This window comes from Dichotomopilus funicola (genome assembly GCF_033296635.1).
Source record: "Dichotomopilus funicola strain CBS 141.50 unplaced genomic scaffold C8A04scaffold_99, whole genome shotgun sequence".
NCBI lineage: Eukaryota > Fungi > Ascomycota > Sordariomycetes > Sordariales > Chaetomiaceae > Dichotomopilus > Dichotomopilus funicola.
The window spans coordinates 66,036-83,655 of record NW_026944120.1 but is presented as its reverse complement, the minus strand read 5'-3'; the positions used below and the strand labels follow the sequence as shown (position 1 = coordinate 83,655).

At 56.5% G+C, this 17,620-nt stretch overlaps 5 protein-coding genes across 5 annotated transcripts; 1 reads left to right on the top strand and 4 right to left on the bottom strand.

The window, feature by feature from the left end:
• Positions 1-1,077: 1,077 nt before the first annotated feature.
• On the bottom strand, positions 1,078-7,243 carry C8A04DRAFT_15600 (acyl transferase domain-containing protein; the record flags this gene model as incomplete). The annotated part of the gene is made up of 4 exons (XM_062778547.1): positions 1,078-1,685; positions 1,780-4,069; positions 4,136-6,198; positions 6,250-7,243. 4 exons carry the CDS (start codon positions 7,241-7,243, stop codon positions 1,078-1,080), a joined length of 5,955 nt encoding a protein of 1,984 aa, XP_062633096.1.
• Positions 7,244-8,612: 1,369 nt separating this feature from the next.
• Positions 8,613-10,086, bottom strand: C8A04DRAFT_32797 (uncharacterized protein; the record flags this gene model as incomplete). Its single annotated transcript, XM_062782220.1, has 2 exons — positions 8,613-9,808; positions 9,876-10,086. 2 exons carry the CDS (start codon positions 10,084-10,086, stop codon positions 8,613-8,615), a joined length of 1,407 nt encoding a protein of 468 aa, XP_062633095.1.
• A 2,125-nt stretch (positions 10,087-12,211) lies between these two features.
• Positions 12,212-13,484, top strand: C8A04DRAFT_15607 (RTA1 like protein-domain-containing protein; the record flags this gene model as incomplete). The annotated part of the gene is made up of 3 exons (XM_062778550.1): positions 12,212-12,463; positions 12,582-13,088; positions 13,170-13,484. The coding sequence occupies 3 exons, from the start codon at positions 12,212-12,214 to the stop codon at positions 13,482-13,484; spliced, it is 1,074 nt and encodes a 357-aa protein (XP_062633094.1).
• A 425-nt stretch (positions 13,485-13,909) lies between these two features.
• Positions 13,910-15,033, bottom strand: C8A04DRAFT_40510 (aminotransferase; the record flags this gene model as incomplete). Its single annotated transcript, XM_062784971.1, has 2 exons — positions 13,910-14,943; positions 15,003-15,033. 2 exons carry the CDS (start codon positions 15,031-15,033, stop codon positions 13,910-13,912), a joined length of 1,065 nt encoding a protein of 354 aa, XP_062633093.1.
• A 645-nt stretch (positions 15,034-15,678) lies between these two features.
• Positions 15,679-17,377, bottom strand: C8A04DRAFT_40509 (cytochrome P450; the record flags this gene model as incomplete). The annotated part of the gene is made up of 3 exons (XM_062784970.1): positions 15,679-16,736; positions 16,810-17,154; positions 17,218-17,377. The coding sequence occupies 3 exons, from the start codon at positions 17,375-17,377 to the stop codon at positions 15,679-15,681; spliced, it is 1,563 nt and encodes a 520-aa protein (XP_062633092.1).
• Positions 17,378-17,620: the final 243 nt, after the last annotated feature.

Below are 17,620 nucleotides of genomic sequence, written 5' to 3'. Positions count from 1 at the left end.
GTACAAGTGTTACCCAACAAATCAGTTTTAACCTATAAATACAAAGGTGATCATAATCGCATAACTAACAGACCGACAGAACAACCAGTACCACTATCCCCACTCCTAGCAGTAAGCTCTGACCTATAGCCAGGCCAGAAGCCAAGCCCTTGCCTATCAAGGAGTTTGTCGGAGACGAGGACGGCGACGACGACATCGTCTCAACAGTAGTTGATCCCGAACCGGTACCTGACGTCGAGTTCTTATACTCATCGACAATAAACCGGACAATGTCAGAGCTATACTTATGGTAATATAATTGGTATACGTTCATATTATCACCCTAGTCATAGAAAAGGGTCGTTACTGTTACACCAGGATCTCGTAAAGCCATAGTACTACTGGCATACAGTGATATTCTTACAAGCCAACATCTGACTTACAGGAACGAAGAACAGTTAGCCCAGGAATCGCGGTAGGTTATCTAGGTAGGGAGAGAGTTAGAGAGTTAGGACTGGTTGGCTTACCCCTCCTTTGTGTCCAGTGCCACGATCGATAGTCTGGTTAGTGTTAAAGGTTGGGTCTCCCATAAGGGCAACCGCAACAACTGTACAATTCCCGAGTCAGCACCTTAGCGTAGAGAGTTAAGGAGCGACAGGAAATGATAAATTAACTTACCGCTACTATGGACGAGGTCTGGCGATAATGGTCCCTCGTTAAAATCGGCCCCGATCACGCTGAACTCGTCTCCAAGACCCCTACACAGGGCATCCCGCACGACATTAGCTCCCTGAAAGTAGCCGATAAGGGCGATCTTGGAATTCGGGCATGTCTTGTGGTACTGGTTGTTTTGATCGACGATGGCCTTGGCCCCGATATTCTCCGAGTCCACGTATGTCTATGAATGTGTTGGTGGAACGAAAGTGTTTCTAGAAACGAGGGTAGGATAGTAGGTAATTAGTATGCGCCTGCTTGAACCAAGTGGGGAGGAGATTGAAGGGTTCAAGACGAAGGGAGCGCCAAGGCCGGTTTATTAATAGTCCCAGAACCTGCTGCCCTCTTTCATTGAACAAATCCAGGTGCATTCGACTAATTAAATCAGCAAGCCGCTACCACAGTACCGTGACCCCCTTCCCGCTCCTTATGGATCCTCTCCGTCCAATTATCCCAGTCGTCCAACACATGCCTGAGCGGCTCAGACGCTGTAATATCATACACTGACTCGAAATACTCCCTGGAAAGCGCAAACGGCGCGCCCGTGATGTTGGGAATGTACTTGCCGACCAGCCGCTGCGGCCGCACGCGGTCCAGGTTCAGGCCCTCCTGCAACGCACGCCGGAAACCGCTCATGCGCGGGCGCAGCAGCGAGCTGTGGAAGGGCACGTCGACGCCCACTAGCGGCACCGTGGCCGTGCCCCGCTGGAGCTGGATCTGGTGCGGGACCGCCTTGGTGGTGGTGTTGTTGGTGAGTCTGGCCAAGGTCTGTTGCAGGTATCCGTCGTCATCCTTGCTCGGGTCGGCCGGACCTTCTGCGCGCTCTTTCTCCTTCAGGTTGTCGCACACGCGCTGGAGGATGTCGAGGGCACGGAGGTCGCCGGCGCAGACGTACTGCCGGTTGCGGATGTTGAGGTTGACAATCTCAATAAAGAAGCCCGTCTGAGTCTGGATGTGCCCGACCAGTTTCCGCAGGGCTGACTCGGAAAAGCCTGCAAGTTTGAGATTAGCTAAAACAGTGGAAAAAATAAACAAGAAATGGCAAAACCTGGTAATTATACTTATCCTAGGTAGATGGTGACTTACCGTTGCGGACCCTGCTGGGGTCGACGGCAACCATAGCAAAGCCGCTGCGCCCATGCTCGTCCCTCTCGACGGCGTCTTGCATTGTCATACCCCGACAGAAGACAGTGCTGAGAAGGTTCTCCAACATAATGCCTGTCGTCGATAGCAGGGCGGCGTACTCGCCGAGCGAATGGCCGGCAAACTGGCAAGAACCGGCATTCACGATGCCGCGGGCCTCCATGTCCTTGAACGCGGCCAGCTCCATAATTGTCAGAGCTGGTTGGGCAAATTGAGTTGAAAACAACAGGCCGTTGGGTGAGGAGTGCGTGTACGAGGTCGAAGTCGGCGTCACGGTCGGGAAAATCGGCCGTCGACGGAGTGTAGTGGCCTCGGTCGCCGAGGTTGTTTCTGATGGTGCCGCTTCGTAATGGCACATGGAGAGATAGTTCTGCCGCAGCATGCGCCCTCGGACGCCGCCGAAGTGGACCTTGATCTCCTTGGGGTTGTTGCGGACAATGTCAAGGATGCTCACGCCGAACTGGGACTCGAAGTAGGCTTCCGCTCTGTCCCAGATAGAGCGAGCGACGGGGGAGGAGGCATAAAGCTGTTGACCCATGCCCTTTTCCTGGCTGCCCTGTCCAGTGAAGACGACCGTGGTGGAGGGCTGCGCGACAAGGGCAGAGCCGGTGAGGACCTTGGCCCCCGTCTGTTTGTTGATGACGGTAATGTCGATCACTCGAAGGCCGGCCTGCATCCCAGAGTGGCAAAGCGACACTTTGAGTGCATCATCAGGTAGCACCATGCCCACAAACGACACCTTGTAGTTGCGGATCCGGTCAGGATCCCGGCTGGCAGCATACTTCTCGACGCACTGGCGCACGACTGCCGAGCAGTACATGCCATGTGTGATGGTCCCCGGCAGGTTGGTAAGCCGGGCAAACAGCGGCGAGACATGAATTGGGTTGAAGTCTCCCGAGGCTCTCGAGTACGCCTCGTTGGACGAGGGTATGCGGACTTCAAACTCGTGTTCGGCGGAACCTGAGGTACGAAGCGACTGCGTTCGTTGAGCATTGATGATGCGGCCCCGCCGGCGGAGATAGGAGAGCACGGGGTTGGTTCGATGCTCCAGACCGCGGTAGTTGACGGTGCCAAGGGGGGTCAGGTCTCCGGTTTCAGACCGGATGTACGCCCTGCCGGTAGTGTCTAGACTGGCATATGTCGACCTGGATTGCCATCGAGTCATTGTTTCGAGGTGGAACTCGAGAGTGAGGTTGGTGAGATTGAGGTGATCGAGCTGGCTCTTGTCATCCAGGCGGAACCACGGCTTGCTGTCGAGAATGGCAATATCCGTCTCGCTGGAGATATTGAGCTCGAGGCGTTTTTCGACCTCGCGGGCAAAAGTGGATGAAAAGTCGGTGTAGCTTCCCCGGAAGAGAAACGACGAGTACACCGTCATGACGAGGGCATTTTCCTTGTCCGGTCCCGGTCCCGCACGCCGGACTTCGCAGGCAACTTGGACCGCCTTGCCCGAATCCTCGATGGTGACGGACTTGACATATGCCCGTGTTTGCAACTCGTCTCCAATCTTCAGTCGCGGGCTCCCGCGTCCAGGTCCACGCTCGTCTTCTCCCTCGGCTACCTCGTATTCGTTTGCGAGATGCACCAGGTTCAGGACGTCGCCCTGGATCGGGTCCTGTAAGAGCGCGCCGCATATCGGCGCCCAGCAGATCACGATGGCAAAGTCCATGGGCACTGTGGCCAGCTGATGGGCCTTGGTGTACCCGATGGCGCGGTTGAATGCGCCAACACGAGCCGAATCAATGGTAAAGCTACCCATACACGGAGATACCGATGGAGATGCTGATGGAGATGCTGATGGAGATGCTGATGGAGATGCTGATGGAGATTGTGTACTCGGATTTCGCCAGAGGTGCCGATACATGGTGCCGATGCGCTCGTTCCGGTTCTGCATCACCTCCCATATCGGAGCATAGGGGGTTTCACTCCGGTATTCGAATTCCAGTGCCAGCGGTACGGGCTCGTCGCCGTGGGTGACATGCGCGAAAACCAGCACTTGGATAATGCTCTCCAACTTGGAAACCCGCAGTAGCGTCTGGCTGGCCTCGGTGTATAGCGTGACTGAGTCCAGCTGGATGTCCGCCACATGAGCCGAGGAGGCTCCGTCAAGCAGGTTTCGAACGGGGTTCTCCGCCAAGTCACGGCCCTGGACAACCAGTCTGGATCCGAACAGAGCTGATCTCCACGGCAATGCCGCCACGGGGCCCGTTCTCATAAGAAGAAGGTGGAGGTCCTCGGCGGAGAGACCATCAACCCGTACCAGCTCGTCTTGGCCTAGGTCTGTAGGTGCAGTGGGGACAGGCATGTCTCCTTCGTTCAACCTGTTCAACCTCGGAAAAGACAGCGGGAGAAGAACCTCCTCGAAGGGATGTGAGGGGCCGCCGAAGCTAGACGTCATGAAATGGTCAATGACGCCGCAGTTGATGCCATCCAGCACTTCATGAACAGGCTCGTCCACTTGGCAGGTGTGGCGAGCCGCGACAGGGCCGTGCAAGATCAAGGTGCGGTCGGCATCCCCACCCACGACAGCCTCGGTGTCTTCTGACTGCCATAACGAGTCCTTCTTGAACCACGTTTCGAAATTGTCGTCGAGCGCCGGGACAAATGGGACCGGCTTCTGGCCCGGTCGTCGACACAGCTGCATGAAATAGTCGACGTCCTCGTGCATAACCCGTGTTGTTGTCACCAAGGGACACTCCCGCAAGACTTGTTCCAGCAGCGCGAGGGGGTCTAACCGGCAGGCGGTTTCGGATGTGATAGCCTCGAGGGTTTGGCCGTCTTTCAGTTCTCCCTCAAGACAGGGACTGTTGACATAGCGGAACCTTTCTTCGGTCCGAGTCAGAAAAGCAGCCACGAAGCCAACGTAGCTCGTGTCGATCCATCGCCGGCCACCAACAACGCCAACAAACATGAGCTCCACCAGCCTCCTGGCGACCTGCTCATATGTCATGTCGGAGACCTCGCACGCCGTCCCGTTAGGGTCCGCCCTCTTGCCGAACCAGGGGCGCTGGAAATCGGCGTTGAGCCGGGATATGATGTAGTCCCTGTGGGCCGCCAAGGCTTGCGGGCGCTTCTTCCGGTCGAGCGAGAAGATCATCTTGTCCAGCTGCGCCCACAGCCGGGCCCCGCGCGTGGCAATGACGTGGATCGGCTCGCCCATCTCGCTCACGATCGACATGACCCCCCCCGTCGGCCCGCTGTAGGTCCGCTCCCACTCTTCGTCCGGGACACCCGGGGCCGCCGCGATGGCCCGCTTCGCGTCCGGCGAGGTGAGGGCTTCAACGCACGTCATGACGCGGCTGCCCAGCAGGGCCCCGTCAAACGGCATAGGGCACAGCTGGCCGCCGCGGGCGAGGTTCCACGAGCCGTCGAGGAAAGGGGCGACGTCGGCCGCGCATCCGAAGCCCGAGCCCGCAACCAGGACGATGTTGTCGTGGGACCGTAGCTCGGCGTAGGTCTCGAGCAGTGGTGCGTACATGTCCTCGGCGCTGTGGTGGCCGCCACCACGGCCGCCCGTCCACTGGAGGATGACGGGGAAGGAAGGGTTCTTCCGGGCAATCTCGGCGACTTGGCGGATGGCCGCGGTCGAGCCCGGCTTGAAGGAGATGTGTTCGAGTCCCAAGGTGGTGATGTACTCGGTTGCCACGTCAGGCGTGGGGACGCCGCCTCCCACGGTCAGGCCCGTCACGGGGAAGCCCTCGGCGCGCAGTTGGCGGATGAATGGGATCTGCCATGCGATAGCCTTGGGCGCGGCGTAGATGACGTTGATAGTTATGCCCCGGCCGACGGGTATCAGGTCCCGGAGTTTGAAGAGCGCAGACCTCAGCGGCCCGGCGCTGTGATAGCCACCTGCGGCAAATTCGACGTGGTAGCCGGCATTCATGATGGCAGCCACAAACTCCGGCCTTGTCGTTGTCGGCGTCATGCCCGCGACCATGATGGGAGGGAGGCCGAGGAGACGGCTGAGCTTGGAGCCAACCATGAGGCCCGAAGCCGTCCGAACGAGCGAGGGTCGATGATCCCTGGCCCAGTCGGGGCCCCAGCGAATGATGCTGCCCGGGCCGGGCGAGAGCAGCTCGGCAAGGGAGCCGAGACCACCGGATTTGTTGGTGTTGGTGCTCTCGGGCTCGTCCAGCTTTTGTGCTACGATAACCCTAACCCCGGAGCCCACGACATTGCGGTGGGTCAGGGCACCCGCACCGCTGGTTCCTCCAGGGCCAAAATCGATCACGTGCGTTGCGTCGGTGAAGTCCATCTCGGCCCATTCCACCGGCCGCGAAGTGATCAAGCGGACCAGCAGCGGAGTTAGGTTGGCATCGCCGCCATCATCGTCATCGATATCTCCGCCGTCTAATGGCGACTCTTGTGACTCTTGTGACTCTTTCGGCTCAGTGAGAGCGGCCAAGTGCCCACCAGCTCGGAGCTGGTTGACGGGGAGCCTGAGAATGCTCGCTGGTATGGAGCAGATTTCCCTCAAGTCGCTGTCAATCAAGGGTAGGGCGCTGTCGAGGAGGCTGCAATGGCAGGGAATGGTTATGGGAAGGAACCTGGTTGTGGGAGACGCCTTTCTCTGGGAGTAAGGTACGCGTGCTGGTGCGCGCGGGGACCCTCCTGATGCAGCATCGAGTGTCTGGATCAACGCAGCAAGCGTGCGCTCCGGGCCGCTGACAACGAAGCTGGAAATCGAATTTGCCAACGCGATCGAGGCATGCTTATCCGATGGGAGTCCCTGATTCAGCCCCTGGATGACGGCCTCGAGCTGTCGACGCTGGATGTTCACGACAGCGAGCATGGGGGAAGCTTTGCCGTGCCCGTCGGACTCGAGTTCTCTCGCCATCTCTTCCGAGACGCTGTGTTGGTGGAAGACCTGCTGGCACCTGGAACCGATCCAGAAAAGTATGGTGATGGCCTTGATCGAGGCATCCAGGAAGCTGGCCCAGTCGGACGCAGTAGCCACGGCAGCAGCCACCACAACCCCTTGGGAGTGCCCAGCCAAACCGCTGAAGACATGCGGGAAACTCTCAGGCCCGACGCCGAGACTCATGCAAACGGCTTTGGCGTGGGCGAGTTGCAAGAGTCCGATCAATGGAAAGCTGACCGGCGCGCTGATGAGGTAGTCGTTGTCCGGGATAGACTCGGAAGACTCAGATTCCGGACTCCTGAGCCACCGCAACACGTCCAAGCCATGAGGATATTGATCTGCAACCCGCTCGTCTTGGCTGAGGGTATGCAAGACGCTGCTTAATGATTCAATAAAGTCGCGAACCGAAGGCGCGTAAGTGTCCCAGACAACCCGGAGCTCATCAAAGTAATGCTTGTTGTTGCCCTGGCCGCCGAATAGGCCGTGGAGCCGGGCCTTGCCACTGGCTTGGGCATGAAGCAGCGCAGACTGGCTCGGGGTCCTCATGGCGTCGGGACTGGCAGGTCGGTCCGATGAGCGAAAGGGCAAAGAAGTCGACTGTTTGCAAGGGATCGGGCGGGTTGTGAGTTGTGACCAGACAGTATTCGGCAGAGCAAAAGTGAATCCCGAGTTTTAGCAAGCTCTGCCGGCGACGTCCTCACTCAGTTACTCAGTATTAAGCTAGCTAGGTGGGCTGAACTGCCATACTTTACTTCCCTTCACCTCATATCACCGTCTAGGATTGGACTCATTGGAGCCTTTGAGGGCCACACTGTTCCTGTTCCAACGCTCGCGTCGCCCAGTATGATGCCCCCGTACTCACCCTACCCAAGGCCAGAAGCAGTTGCTCTGCCTTGGACATGACTGCGCTGTGCAATTGGAGCTGTCAGCAACTTTGAGCTAGGAGGCAGCGTGGCTGTCAACCTTTTGTGATGAACAGTAAGGTAAGCTGAGAAACTGAGTTTCATGGGTTTTACAGGCTCATAATTCTTACCGGCAGCAGCCTCAGGGTCCGGCACCAATCCCAGCCCCGGCTGCGGTTACTGTCGGGGATTTGGGTCGATGTAGTAAGTATGCCCGGTATCATTCCCTCAGGGTTACTAGGCCCACGCCCACGGGACTTACTACACTGCACGTGCTGGCTCCTTTGGACCGCGTAACACGACCGCGGGGCTTGGCTGTGCATGGCTGGACTTGGCTTTGCTTGGCTCGGCGAGATTCGACTGAAATACAGAATACATCATTACCTACCTGACGTACTGGTCCAGAAAGGCAGAGCAAGGGGCGGGGCAGGGTAGTAACCATCGTAAACCATGCATCGCATGTCTGCTGCTAGTGTCAGCTTTCGTTCACCGAGGGGGAGGAACCGGTGGTTGGGGGGGGAGCGCATGTTGCAGCGGGCGTGCCTGAATGGTGTGCGACCAAGGGCTTCCGCGAATCTTCCATGGAATAAGGCGGGGTTATCGAATTCGCCGATCGGACCTGCCGTGCGGGAACAGAAAACGGGCTATTGTAATTAGTACTAATGCATATGCAACTGCGCGGTCGATCACACGTGACACACACACACACACCCACACCCACACACATGCGGGGATCGTAGATGCCATGTGTCCTGGCAATGGCGTGTTGTCCGATGCGCGGGATGGGGAATGCAGTTTCCTCTTTCTCTCTCTCCAGCAGCCAATCATATCAGTCACCTCGGGCTCGTTGATCTGCCAAGAATTTATTGAAGCACACAATCTTTGGTTTCAAACTCTAAACCATCACCGTCGCTCCGACACTTTTTTGACCGCTTGGTGGGTGGGACTTGGCACCTCTTCTTCGAGCTCGTTCACCACGTTACTATGTACATAGATAGGAAAGTTGCACATCCTTAATGGTGGCTGTCGTGATCCATCCTGCAAGGCTGTTTGTCGTTAAGGGGAGTCAAGGGAGCTGGGTCGTGCTGAATCATGAAGGCAACCAGACTGGCGCGAGCATTCGCAGCTGTTGGCTGCAGTCTGATTGTTACGCCGTCGCCGCACTCGCTCGGCTGCACCACCAGCCCCCGGTGGACCACGTGCCCTTGCGTGTAAAGCGAGTCCATGTCGAGAGGCTGTATCGAGGTCCTCGGGCGTTCATGTTCCTTGCCTGCGTGTGACTGTGACCTGCCGCGCACCGAGAAGCCGGACGTGGTGTCAGCAGCGTGGTGACCGCCAGAGATGCAGCAACACCACGAAGGAGCAGAGGTCGGGCTGCGGCGGCACGACGCCGATGCGAGATGGCCCGCTTCATTGTAGCTGTTGCTTGCGCCAGTCTCCATCTGGAGCCGAGGATGGTGGTTGGAAAACAGTGAGGCCTTGCCAGAACTGCCGTCGTCGCTGTAGACATCGTTGTTGCGACGTAGAAGCAGCCTCGGAGTGACTGGATGTAGACTTGGCGTGGTATTGCCCAAGGTGAAAGAGTCCAAGTTGGGAGATGCTGGAGGTGCTGGAGATGCAGGGTCGCCTACGTCCATGGAGTGGCCTCGCGAGTGGCATATAGCATCCGGCCCGATAGGCGTGGGTGGATAGGCGAACGTGTTGTTATTCCCATCGCCGGTACTGCTGCTGCTGCCGCCGTCGCCGTGGTGTTGAGGGCGATATGAAACCGGAGACGAACGGACTGTCTCGCCGGTTGATGTGCCTGCATGCTGTCGCAGGCTGTGTTCTGGTACGGGCTGCAGCAGACCATCTGTGGCCGAATCCATGCTCGGGAAGCCCGAGCCCCAGGCTTTGACCTGGCCATGGGAAAGCCCGGCGAAAGGGTCATGGTCTGGTCCAGGTGGTGGCGTATGCGGCCAGATGCCGAGGTAATCGCCCATCCAGTCCGGCTCGGAGATCACAGAGCCTGTGGCCGGACCGCCGGTGTCGTGGTTTGTTGTTGTTCCCGGACCCCCCGGGCCAGCAAGACTCGGGCGACTCAGGCCAGGATTGGAATCGGGATCCCTGGGAGGGGTGGCGAGTTCGGCCTGCGCTTGTGTTTCCTCCAGCTTCTCCACCTGCTTCCTTAACCGCTTGATCTCTTCGTTACGCTCTTTCAAACTGCGCCCTGGGCCGTGTCAGTAAGGTAGGTACCTAAGGAATCGATGCATCCGAAGCCCAAGGTCCTCACTCACTGTATGCTCTCTGTGCCAAGCGGTTCTGGATCTTGCGTCGATCGGCCGCGTTTGGGAGGTTCCGCCAGTCCTCGTCTGGCTTCATCAGATCCGCATATGAAACCGTCTGTTCGCGAGCTGACTGTGCTTGTGTTGGCCGCGTGTACAGCGGGGAGGGGGAAGGTGGCGCCGGGTGGTCGCCGGGCGCAGCAGTACCCGTAGGCGTCGTCATCGTGTGGGCGAAGTGGTAAGTGGTGCAGAGTCTGTGGAGACCACGAATGCACAAGAGAGACCCGGGAGAATTGCTTGGCCCCAAGTGGACTGTTGAAGTTGCAAACGATGGTAGCACATGCGCCTACCAGGTTAATTATCAAGGCAAGAGAAAAGCAGATCTAATGGTGGCACTGGCTGAGCCCTCAATGGTATAAAAACTACGGAACACCTGCATCTGAGAACGGCTGGCCCTCTGTCCGATTTCTCGTAAGAAATGGCAGAATTGACCCGTTCGGCTGTGCCTCATGTTGCGATGAAGCTGGGGACTGCATCATTGGCACTAGCAGATGCACCGGCGCGTTGGCGAGCTCTGGCGACAACTTTACCATTCCCGTCTGGAAGAGAGTTCAAAGTAACCCCACGTTCAATTAAGGAAGGACCCGATGCCAGCCACCAACTGTCGGGCTCGCGTCAGGACAGAATCCACGCACGGCGGCAACTGCATCCGTGTAGGTACCTGTACATTACCTAATCTGCCTCCATTGCACTGTAGCCTTTGTTTTACACTTCGTGTTTGCATGTAATCTGGGTGGACACCGCGTGTCAGCGTGACATGGGCGGCGGGTCAGTCACGGCCTGGCAGCCTGTGGCCAATCAAACCAGTTGCACGCTCATCAGCAAAGCGGCTACACGCAGAAGACATGCTGAAAATAGTACGGAACATGTATGTACATAGTACAAGATGTCCAGCGGTGCGAGTAAGGTTGTGGGCCTGCCGCGCGGGAGTCCCTCTCCACTGGTGCACTGTACGGTACGAAGCAACTCGCAGTCGAACTGCCTCTGCCAGAGTCGAGACCCCCTCAGCCGCTTTCCAAATTGATTAATTAACACTGACAACCTATAGACAGGCAACACTTACCCAAGTTTAGTCTGGTTAACTCTGCTGCTATATTTCCAGAATAGCTATAAGAAGTAAGTGATTGAAATGGGCGATAATACAGCGATGTAATCCTTTTTATCTCTATTTCGTCTTATAGGTTGAGTGGGAAAGCTGGACGTTTGCAAAACACGTTTGTTACAAACCTGAAGTTTTACGGTGTCAATTCACCTAAGCAACGTTGAATCCATCCATGGATGAGTTTGCGGGCAACAGTCTCCGGTTTCCAGCCTCGAGGCAGGCTTCACTTCGCTAAACTTCGCCTCGCTACCGCCTCGGTGCAGCTGCAGATGCTACAGTAATTATTCATAGTAACCTGTCAAACCAAGAGCAACCCTGGAGGTCCACGTGCATGGCTGATCTTGGTCTGGCCAAAAAAGCGGCAGACATACCCCACTTCTCTACAAAAGTGAAGGAAGACAAGGTTTTTAAACCGCAATACTGCGGTCATACGGATATTCCAGTTCTGAGTAGATATTACGGCGAAAATCGGCAAAATCCGTTCAGGTTTGATAGAACGTTGACGCGATTGGACTCCAGGCATCGGTTTTGCTCTGGTGCTTTTTTTTCCGCTAGCCCGAGCTGATGTGTCGAAACTTTGACTGCGCTGTCCATGTGCGCCACGAGTTTGGTCGTCGCTAAACTCTTCCAACCAGCGGGGAGAATGCGACCTTGCGGCCTCCAACCGCGCCGCGAGGCAACCGCGCTGGGAGTTGACAGCACCGACAGGTCTCGTCAACGTCTCATCGCAGCTGCAGCGCAGGATACGCGTCACGGGTCATCGCTCCGCCGACTCGCCGCTAAATTAAAGTAGGTAACCGCCGCTGCATTCCGGTTTAGGGTACGTACGCAGTACGGTACATACACCGGAAATTTATTTCTTTGTTTGTACCGCGTTTGCTTACCCCGCTGCAAGTGCCTTTTGACCCCCTTACTGCCCCGGACTGTGTGTCCTGCAGCGGTGCAGCCGTGTTTTACAACCCTTGAAGCCGCTGCCAGCGCTGAATCGGGTGACCGTGACCCAACGCAGCTTCTCATCTCTGCTCTTTTCGCGTCATCATTCCCGACATACCTCACCTTACAGATAGCCTGGATTGCCTCGCCTGCTTCACGTTCACTTTGCACCACCTTTCTGTGCCCGCCACCCACTGGTACCTGGTATCCCAATCGCTGGTATCCCAAAATACCCGGTACCCTTTCACACGCCATGTCGGTCGGCAAACCGTTCTTGACGGCGGCCATCGGGCTGCTTCGCCGCGATGAATGGGACGACGATGGCGGCGACGACGACGACGCTAACTGCGTGAAGGCAACGCCGGGCCCGAATGGCAATGTGCCCATCACGGCCTGCAATTCATACTACAATTACGACCCCCAGTTTGCCCCCGCCGTGGCCGTGGCTGTGATTTTCGGCATACTCACAACAATCCATCTTGTCGAAGCCATCGCGCTCAGGAAGGTTAGCCGCTAGCGCCCGCCAGCCCCTGTCTTCCTCTCTCATCTCCACTTCCCAGCGTCGTAGCTGGGCCCGTCTAGACTCTAGTAGTTGTGTCTCTGATCTTTTTTCTTTACGTCAGCGATATGCCTGGGTCCTGATCATGGGCGCTTCGTGGGAAACGATTGCGTTCGTGCTCCATTCCCTTGGCGCGAGAGACCAGCAGCAGATCGCCTACTCGACCGCATGGAACGTTCTGTTCCTTCTAGCACCGCTGTGGATCAACGCCTTTGCTTACATGACGTTTGCGCGCATGGTTTTGTACTGGCATCCTGAGGGCAGAGTCGCCGGTCTCAGGGCGACTGTCATCGCCAAGTGCTTTGTCTGGGCCGATGTCCTCAGCTTCATCGTCCAGGCCGCCGGCGGTATTATGGCAAACCCTGGTTCCAGCGCCGACGTCATCAGGATTGGCTTGAATATTTACCTGTCCGGTGTAGGCGTCCAACAATTCTTTATTGTCGTCTTTGTCGGCCTCATGTATGCCTTCCAGAGGCGCTGTAACCGAGCTCGAGGCACTTTTGGCTACGATGGGAAGAGGAACTGGAAACCGTTACTGTTTTCGCAGTACGGTGTGCTGACCTGCATTACTGTAAGCCTTGCTCCGCTCCCTAACAACTCTCCTCTCCACGGTACCACTGCCAGATCCTTTCTTTGCTAACCACCGACCCAGGTTCGAATCATCTTCCGGATTGCCGAGTATGCTGGTGGTGTCCTGCCTAGCAATCCGGTGCCCTTCCACGAGGAATACACCTACGCGCTGGACTGTTTCCCTATGATGGTAGCCCTTCTGATTGTTGCCATTTGGCATCCAGGGCGGTACATGGTAGGTCCCGAAAGCGAGTTCCCCAGGGTGTCGAGAAGGGAGAGGAAGCAAAGGAAGCGGGAGAAGAATGCAGCAGTGCGCGAGGCGAAGGAGGCCAAGAAGCAAGCAAAGCGAGACGGGAAGAGACAGCGCGGCGACCGCAGCTACGGCTATGAGCTCTGATAGAGTAATGGGTTTGGGTTCTTGCCACCGCGGAGCTAACACATGTTTGACTGAATATATCACCCTCTGGTTCTGGATAATATGTATGTGAATGGGTAAGGTAATTAGAATAGAATGGTAATTCTTGTTGTTAGCACTTCGTTATGAGGGAAAAGAAATTTCAAGAGTTTTACCGGACATTCTTGTAATAGCACAATCCCTGTCCCATGTGAAGCTTTAAAGGGTTGAATCAGGTCTTTGGAGTGGGAAAAGTACCTAAGATTTCAGAGCATTGATCCACTAATTAACAGAAAGACATGAACCGTGTAAATAACTGAGCTCCACAGCTTGCCTACTTCTGCGCATGATCACTTGTCCTTTGTATACCTCGTGATTCTATCTTGAGAGCCCTGGGCTAATTTAATTATATCAGAGTGCGTTTTCAATTACTCGGAGTAACCGGTGACTTCCCAGCACCAACCATCCACATCCTGTAATTTCCCACGTTGAATCTGCGTCATCAGGCGTGCTAGGCCCACGATGGAGCCACGCTCGCTGTTTGAGTTGGGAAACGAGTGCTTTTCTTCCGTCGACAGCCGGGTGATGCTGCGGATCGGCACCACCGCAGCTGCAGTGCCAACCGCCACGACTTCGTCCAGGGTGTCGAGGGTAGAGAAAGGCACCTCTCCCTTCTCCAACACCCATCCTTCCCTCTCGGCGAGCCTAACCATGCTGTCACTGGTCGTGCTGGTAATCGCACCCTCCGCCCTGGGAACGACGAGCACGTGCTGCCCGTCCACCACCTTATGGCCGAGGAACCCGCTCGTCGAAAACTCCTCGACCAATGACCGGGTGGCGCTGTCGAGGTGCAGCGTGATGCCGTACCCCAGCTCCTGGGCTCGGGCAGCATGGCGCCAGACCGGCGCGTAGTTGCCCCCGACCTTGTAGCCGCCCATGCCCCGGGGCGCCGCACGGTCAAAGTCTTCAAGGACGAGGCCGTCGATGGCCGCCGAACCGTGGTATGGCCGAAGGGGCTGGACGTACACCGCCAGGATGACCTCTTCGGGCGGCGCCAGGGCCAGTTTGGCCGAGGCGCCGAAGAGTACTGGGCGGATGTAGAGGTATGCTTCTGCGTCGGCGGGCGGCACAAACTCGGCGTTCGCGGCGACGGCCTTTCTGAGGCACTCCAGAAAGAGGTCTTTGGACGGCGCCGGCAGCGAGACGGACTCAGCCGATCGGCAGAGGCGGGCCCAATGGAACTCGGGGCGGAAGACTGAGATGGTGTTGCTTGAGCTCCGGAACGCTTTCAGGCCCTCGTAACACTGTTGTCCATAGTTGAGCCCGGGGCTGAGCCCGCTGACGGAAATGTTGGGGTTGGCAACAAGGGCGGGCTCCGTCCAGCTGTCCGTCGAGCGGTGATGCCGGACTTCTATATGACCGTTGACGGTGAGGTCGAACGCGAGTCCAAGCTGGGCCCAATCTAGAGTGACATTAATTAGCTGAAGTGTCCCGCTGTCCTTGGTCGCGGCGTGAGCTCACTAATGTCCGTCTTGGCTGGTGGCGCAGACATTGTAAAACGGTAAAACCTCCAAGCGTGCGGCCGAACAATAAAAGAAGAAGTGGCAATCCACCACTAACTTGAACAGCGTCGTTGGCCACACGGCAAGGAATTATTATGCGAGCACGACTAGCCGTGGGAGGATCGGTTGTTGCCCCGATAGCAGATGTATTATCTCGCACTGCTCGTGCAGAAAACGCTAGAAAATGTTGCGAGTACCTCTGCGTCTGATATGTCCAGGTAGGTCCTTAGCCAAGTTGCAAACGGGACCTTGATGTATGGTTGCCGTGGTCTTCCCACTCAGCAGTTGAACTCAGCAGTTGCCTGACGTAGCGAATCTTGTCGTACTCCGCTCGCGATCAGAGTAAGCAGCACCAGATTACTATGCAAATTGCGGCACATAGGGTCTCAGCTCCTAGGGGCAGTTGCTTGCTCCCGTTTTAGTTCTGTTCTGGTTTGTCTGCTCTTGCTTCCGTGATGGTAGTTTGTTGTAATGATTGCTTGCTAGAGGTCAGGATGAATCTAACTACCTATACAGTCTATACTCGATGACATCTTTGTTTGCCTTGAGGGAGAAATTTGACTGCCTAATGACCCTAATTTCCTGTACATGATGACTCTGACAATGCTCACCAAGCGTTAAGCCCTCTCATCTTATCAATTACCATTGGCGTCGTCCAGCGGCCTGGGCGAGAACTGCAGAAAGGGGCCGTTCTTTTGGCCAGTAATATGGTCAAAGAGCTGATACTCGTTGTGGCGATGACGGCCGAGTGGCCGATCTTTTCGTCCCCGGCCAATTAGGCCCTGCTCGCCCTCGGCAAATCTGAAGTCGCCGGTGAACAATACCGTGGCCGCTGTCAAGGCCATCTCTGTCGTTGCGAGGCTCTTGCCAAGACAGCTGCGCATTCCGAGGGAAAAGGGGTTGAAGGCAGACCGCGCCCGTTCCACGCTCCCGGTGCCATCATCCACAAGCCACCGTTCTGGGCGGTACTCGAAGGGGTTCTTGTAGTATTTGGGATCGTGGTGGATCGAGTACAGCGGCACGCCAACATCGCAACCTGCGGTGATGGCCTGACCGTCAAGCACAACGTTGTCAGCCACCACCTCGCGCCACAGAGCGATGCCGACAGGCGGCGACATGCGGAGTGCTTCGTTGATGCAGGCGTACAGATAGACGCAAGACGCCAAAGCGGCTCCCATGCAAATGTCGTCGCGCGACCGGAACTTGCTCCGCACTTCGGCAGCAGCACGGTCGTAGGCCTCCTTGTTGTCCGCCAAGTAGAAGAGAATGGCACCGAACGCAACCGACGAGGTGTCGGCTCCAGCCACAATCAGCGTGGTGCTTTCCGCGGCAATCTCGTTGAGCGTGAAACTTCTTCCGCTCTCTGGGTCCTTTGCGGCGACTAGGTTGGCAAAGACATCTGCGTCCTCGGTGCTGGTCTTGTCCTCCGGGCCGGCGGTCGTGACCTTACCCAGTCGCTCACGGACAATCCGCGTAACAAATTTGATAAAGCGGTTCCTCGCAATAATGGCGTCACGGAAGATATACTTGTCAATCTTCAGCTTGGCAAACTCAGGGAACTGGATGAGGAACGACATGCGAACATTGGAGCGGTCGATCGAGTCGACCACGTAGCGGAACTGTTCGTTGTGGAGCAGGTTGTAATGTGCTCCGAAAACAACGTCGGCCATGATGTCAAAAGACAAGTAATAGCCTGCAAATGCATATCTCCGAGTCAGCAGTCAGCCACTTTGCACGCCAATCTCCAAGGAGCTCGTCTCACTTACACCAATACGACATGTCCGCTGGCTCACTCCACATTCTGGGAGAATTCTTCGTCTCCGGCCTGTTTCGGCTGCTAAACATGGCATCGCAGAACTTGGCGATGTGGGCCGAGATTCGATGCTCGTAGCCACGCTGTGCTTTATCCGATACTCCCTGGGCCATGATCCGGCGCCGACGAGCATGTTCCTTGCCGCCTTTGATGGTGAGTGTATTGGGCGCACGGTGAACTAGCGGTTCGTATGCGCTAGCCTTTACGACCTTGGAATTGCCACTGGTGCTGTAGATGTCCCGGAGAGCCTCGGTGGTGTTGAAAATAAGCCGGCTGGGCCCGTACCGAACGTGGTCGCCTTGATATCAAATGCTTTGATCAACAAAGGTTTGGTTCCATTGCAGGTTTCATTATCACCTACCGTATCGCTGATGGCATCGCCACATGTCCAGATGAATATCGCCTTTCCAAGCATGGTATGCCGCATAGGCATTGGTGAACTTGGCAATCCAGGGGCCTGGATATCTTGCCAGTGGATGGAAGAATGCCAGGTACGTTGCTCTTGCGAGAAGCTGGGACATGTAAGAAGAGGATCGTGCAAGCAATCAGAGACAGAGAGTGCAACGACAAGTCCGACGTACCGAAATTACCAGAATCCCAGCGGCAGCACTGACGCCAACGGCGGCTGATCGGGAAAGGGCTATCCAATCCATCACAAGCTAGCTAGGTAGCTTAAGGCCGGTACGGTAGGTGTTTGTGTGCGTGCGAGGGGTGCTCCGTCCGGTTGGTCGGTGGTCTGAGTAACTCAAACCAAGGTTCTGGCA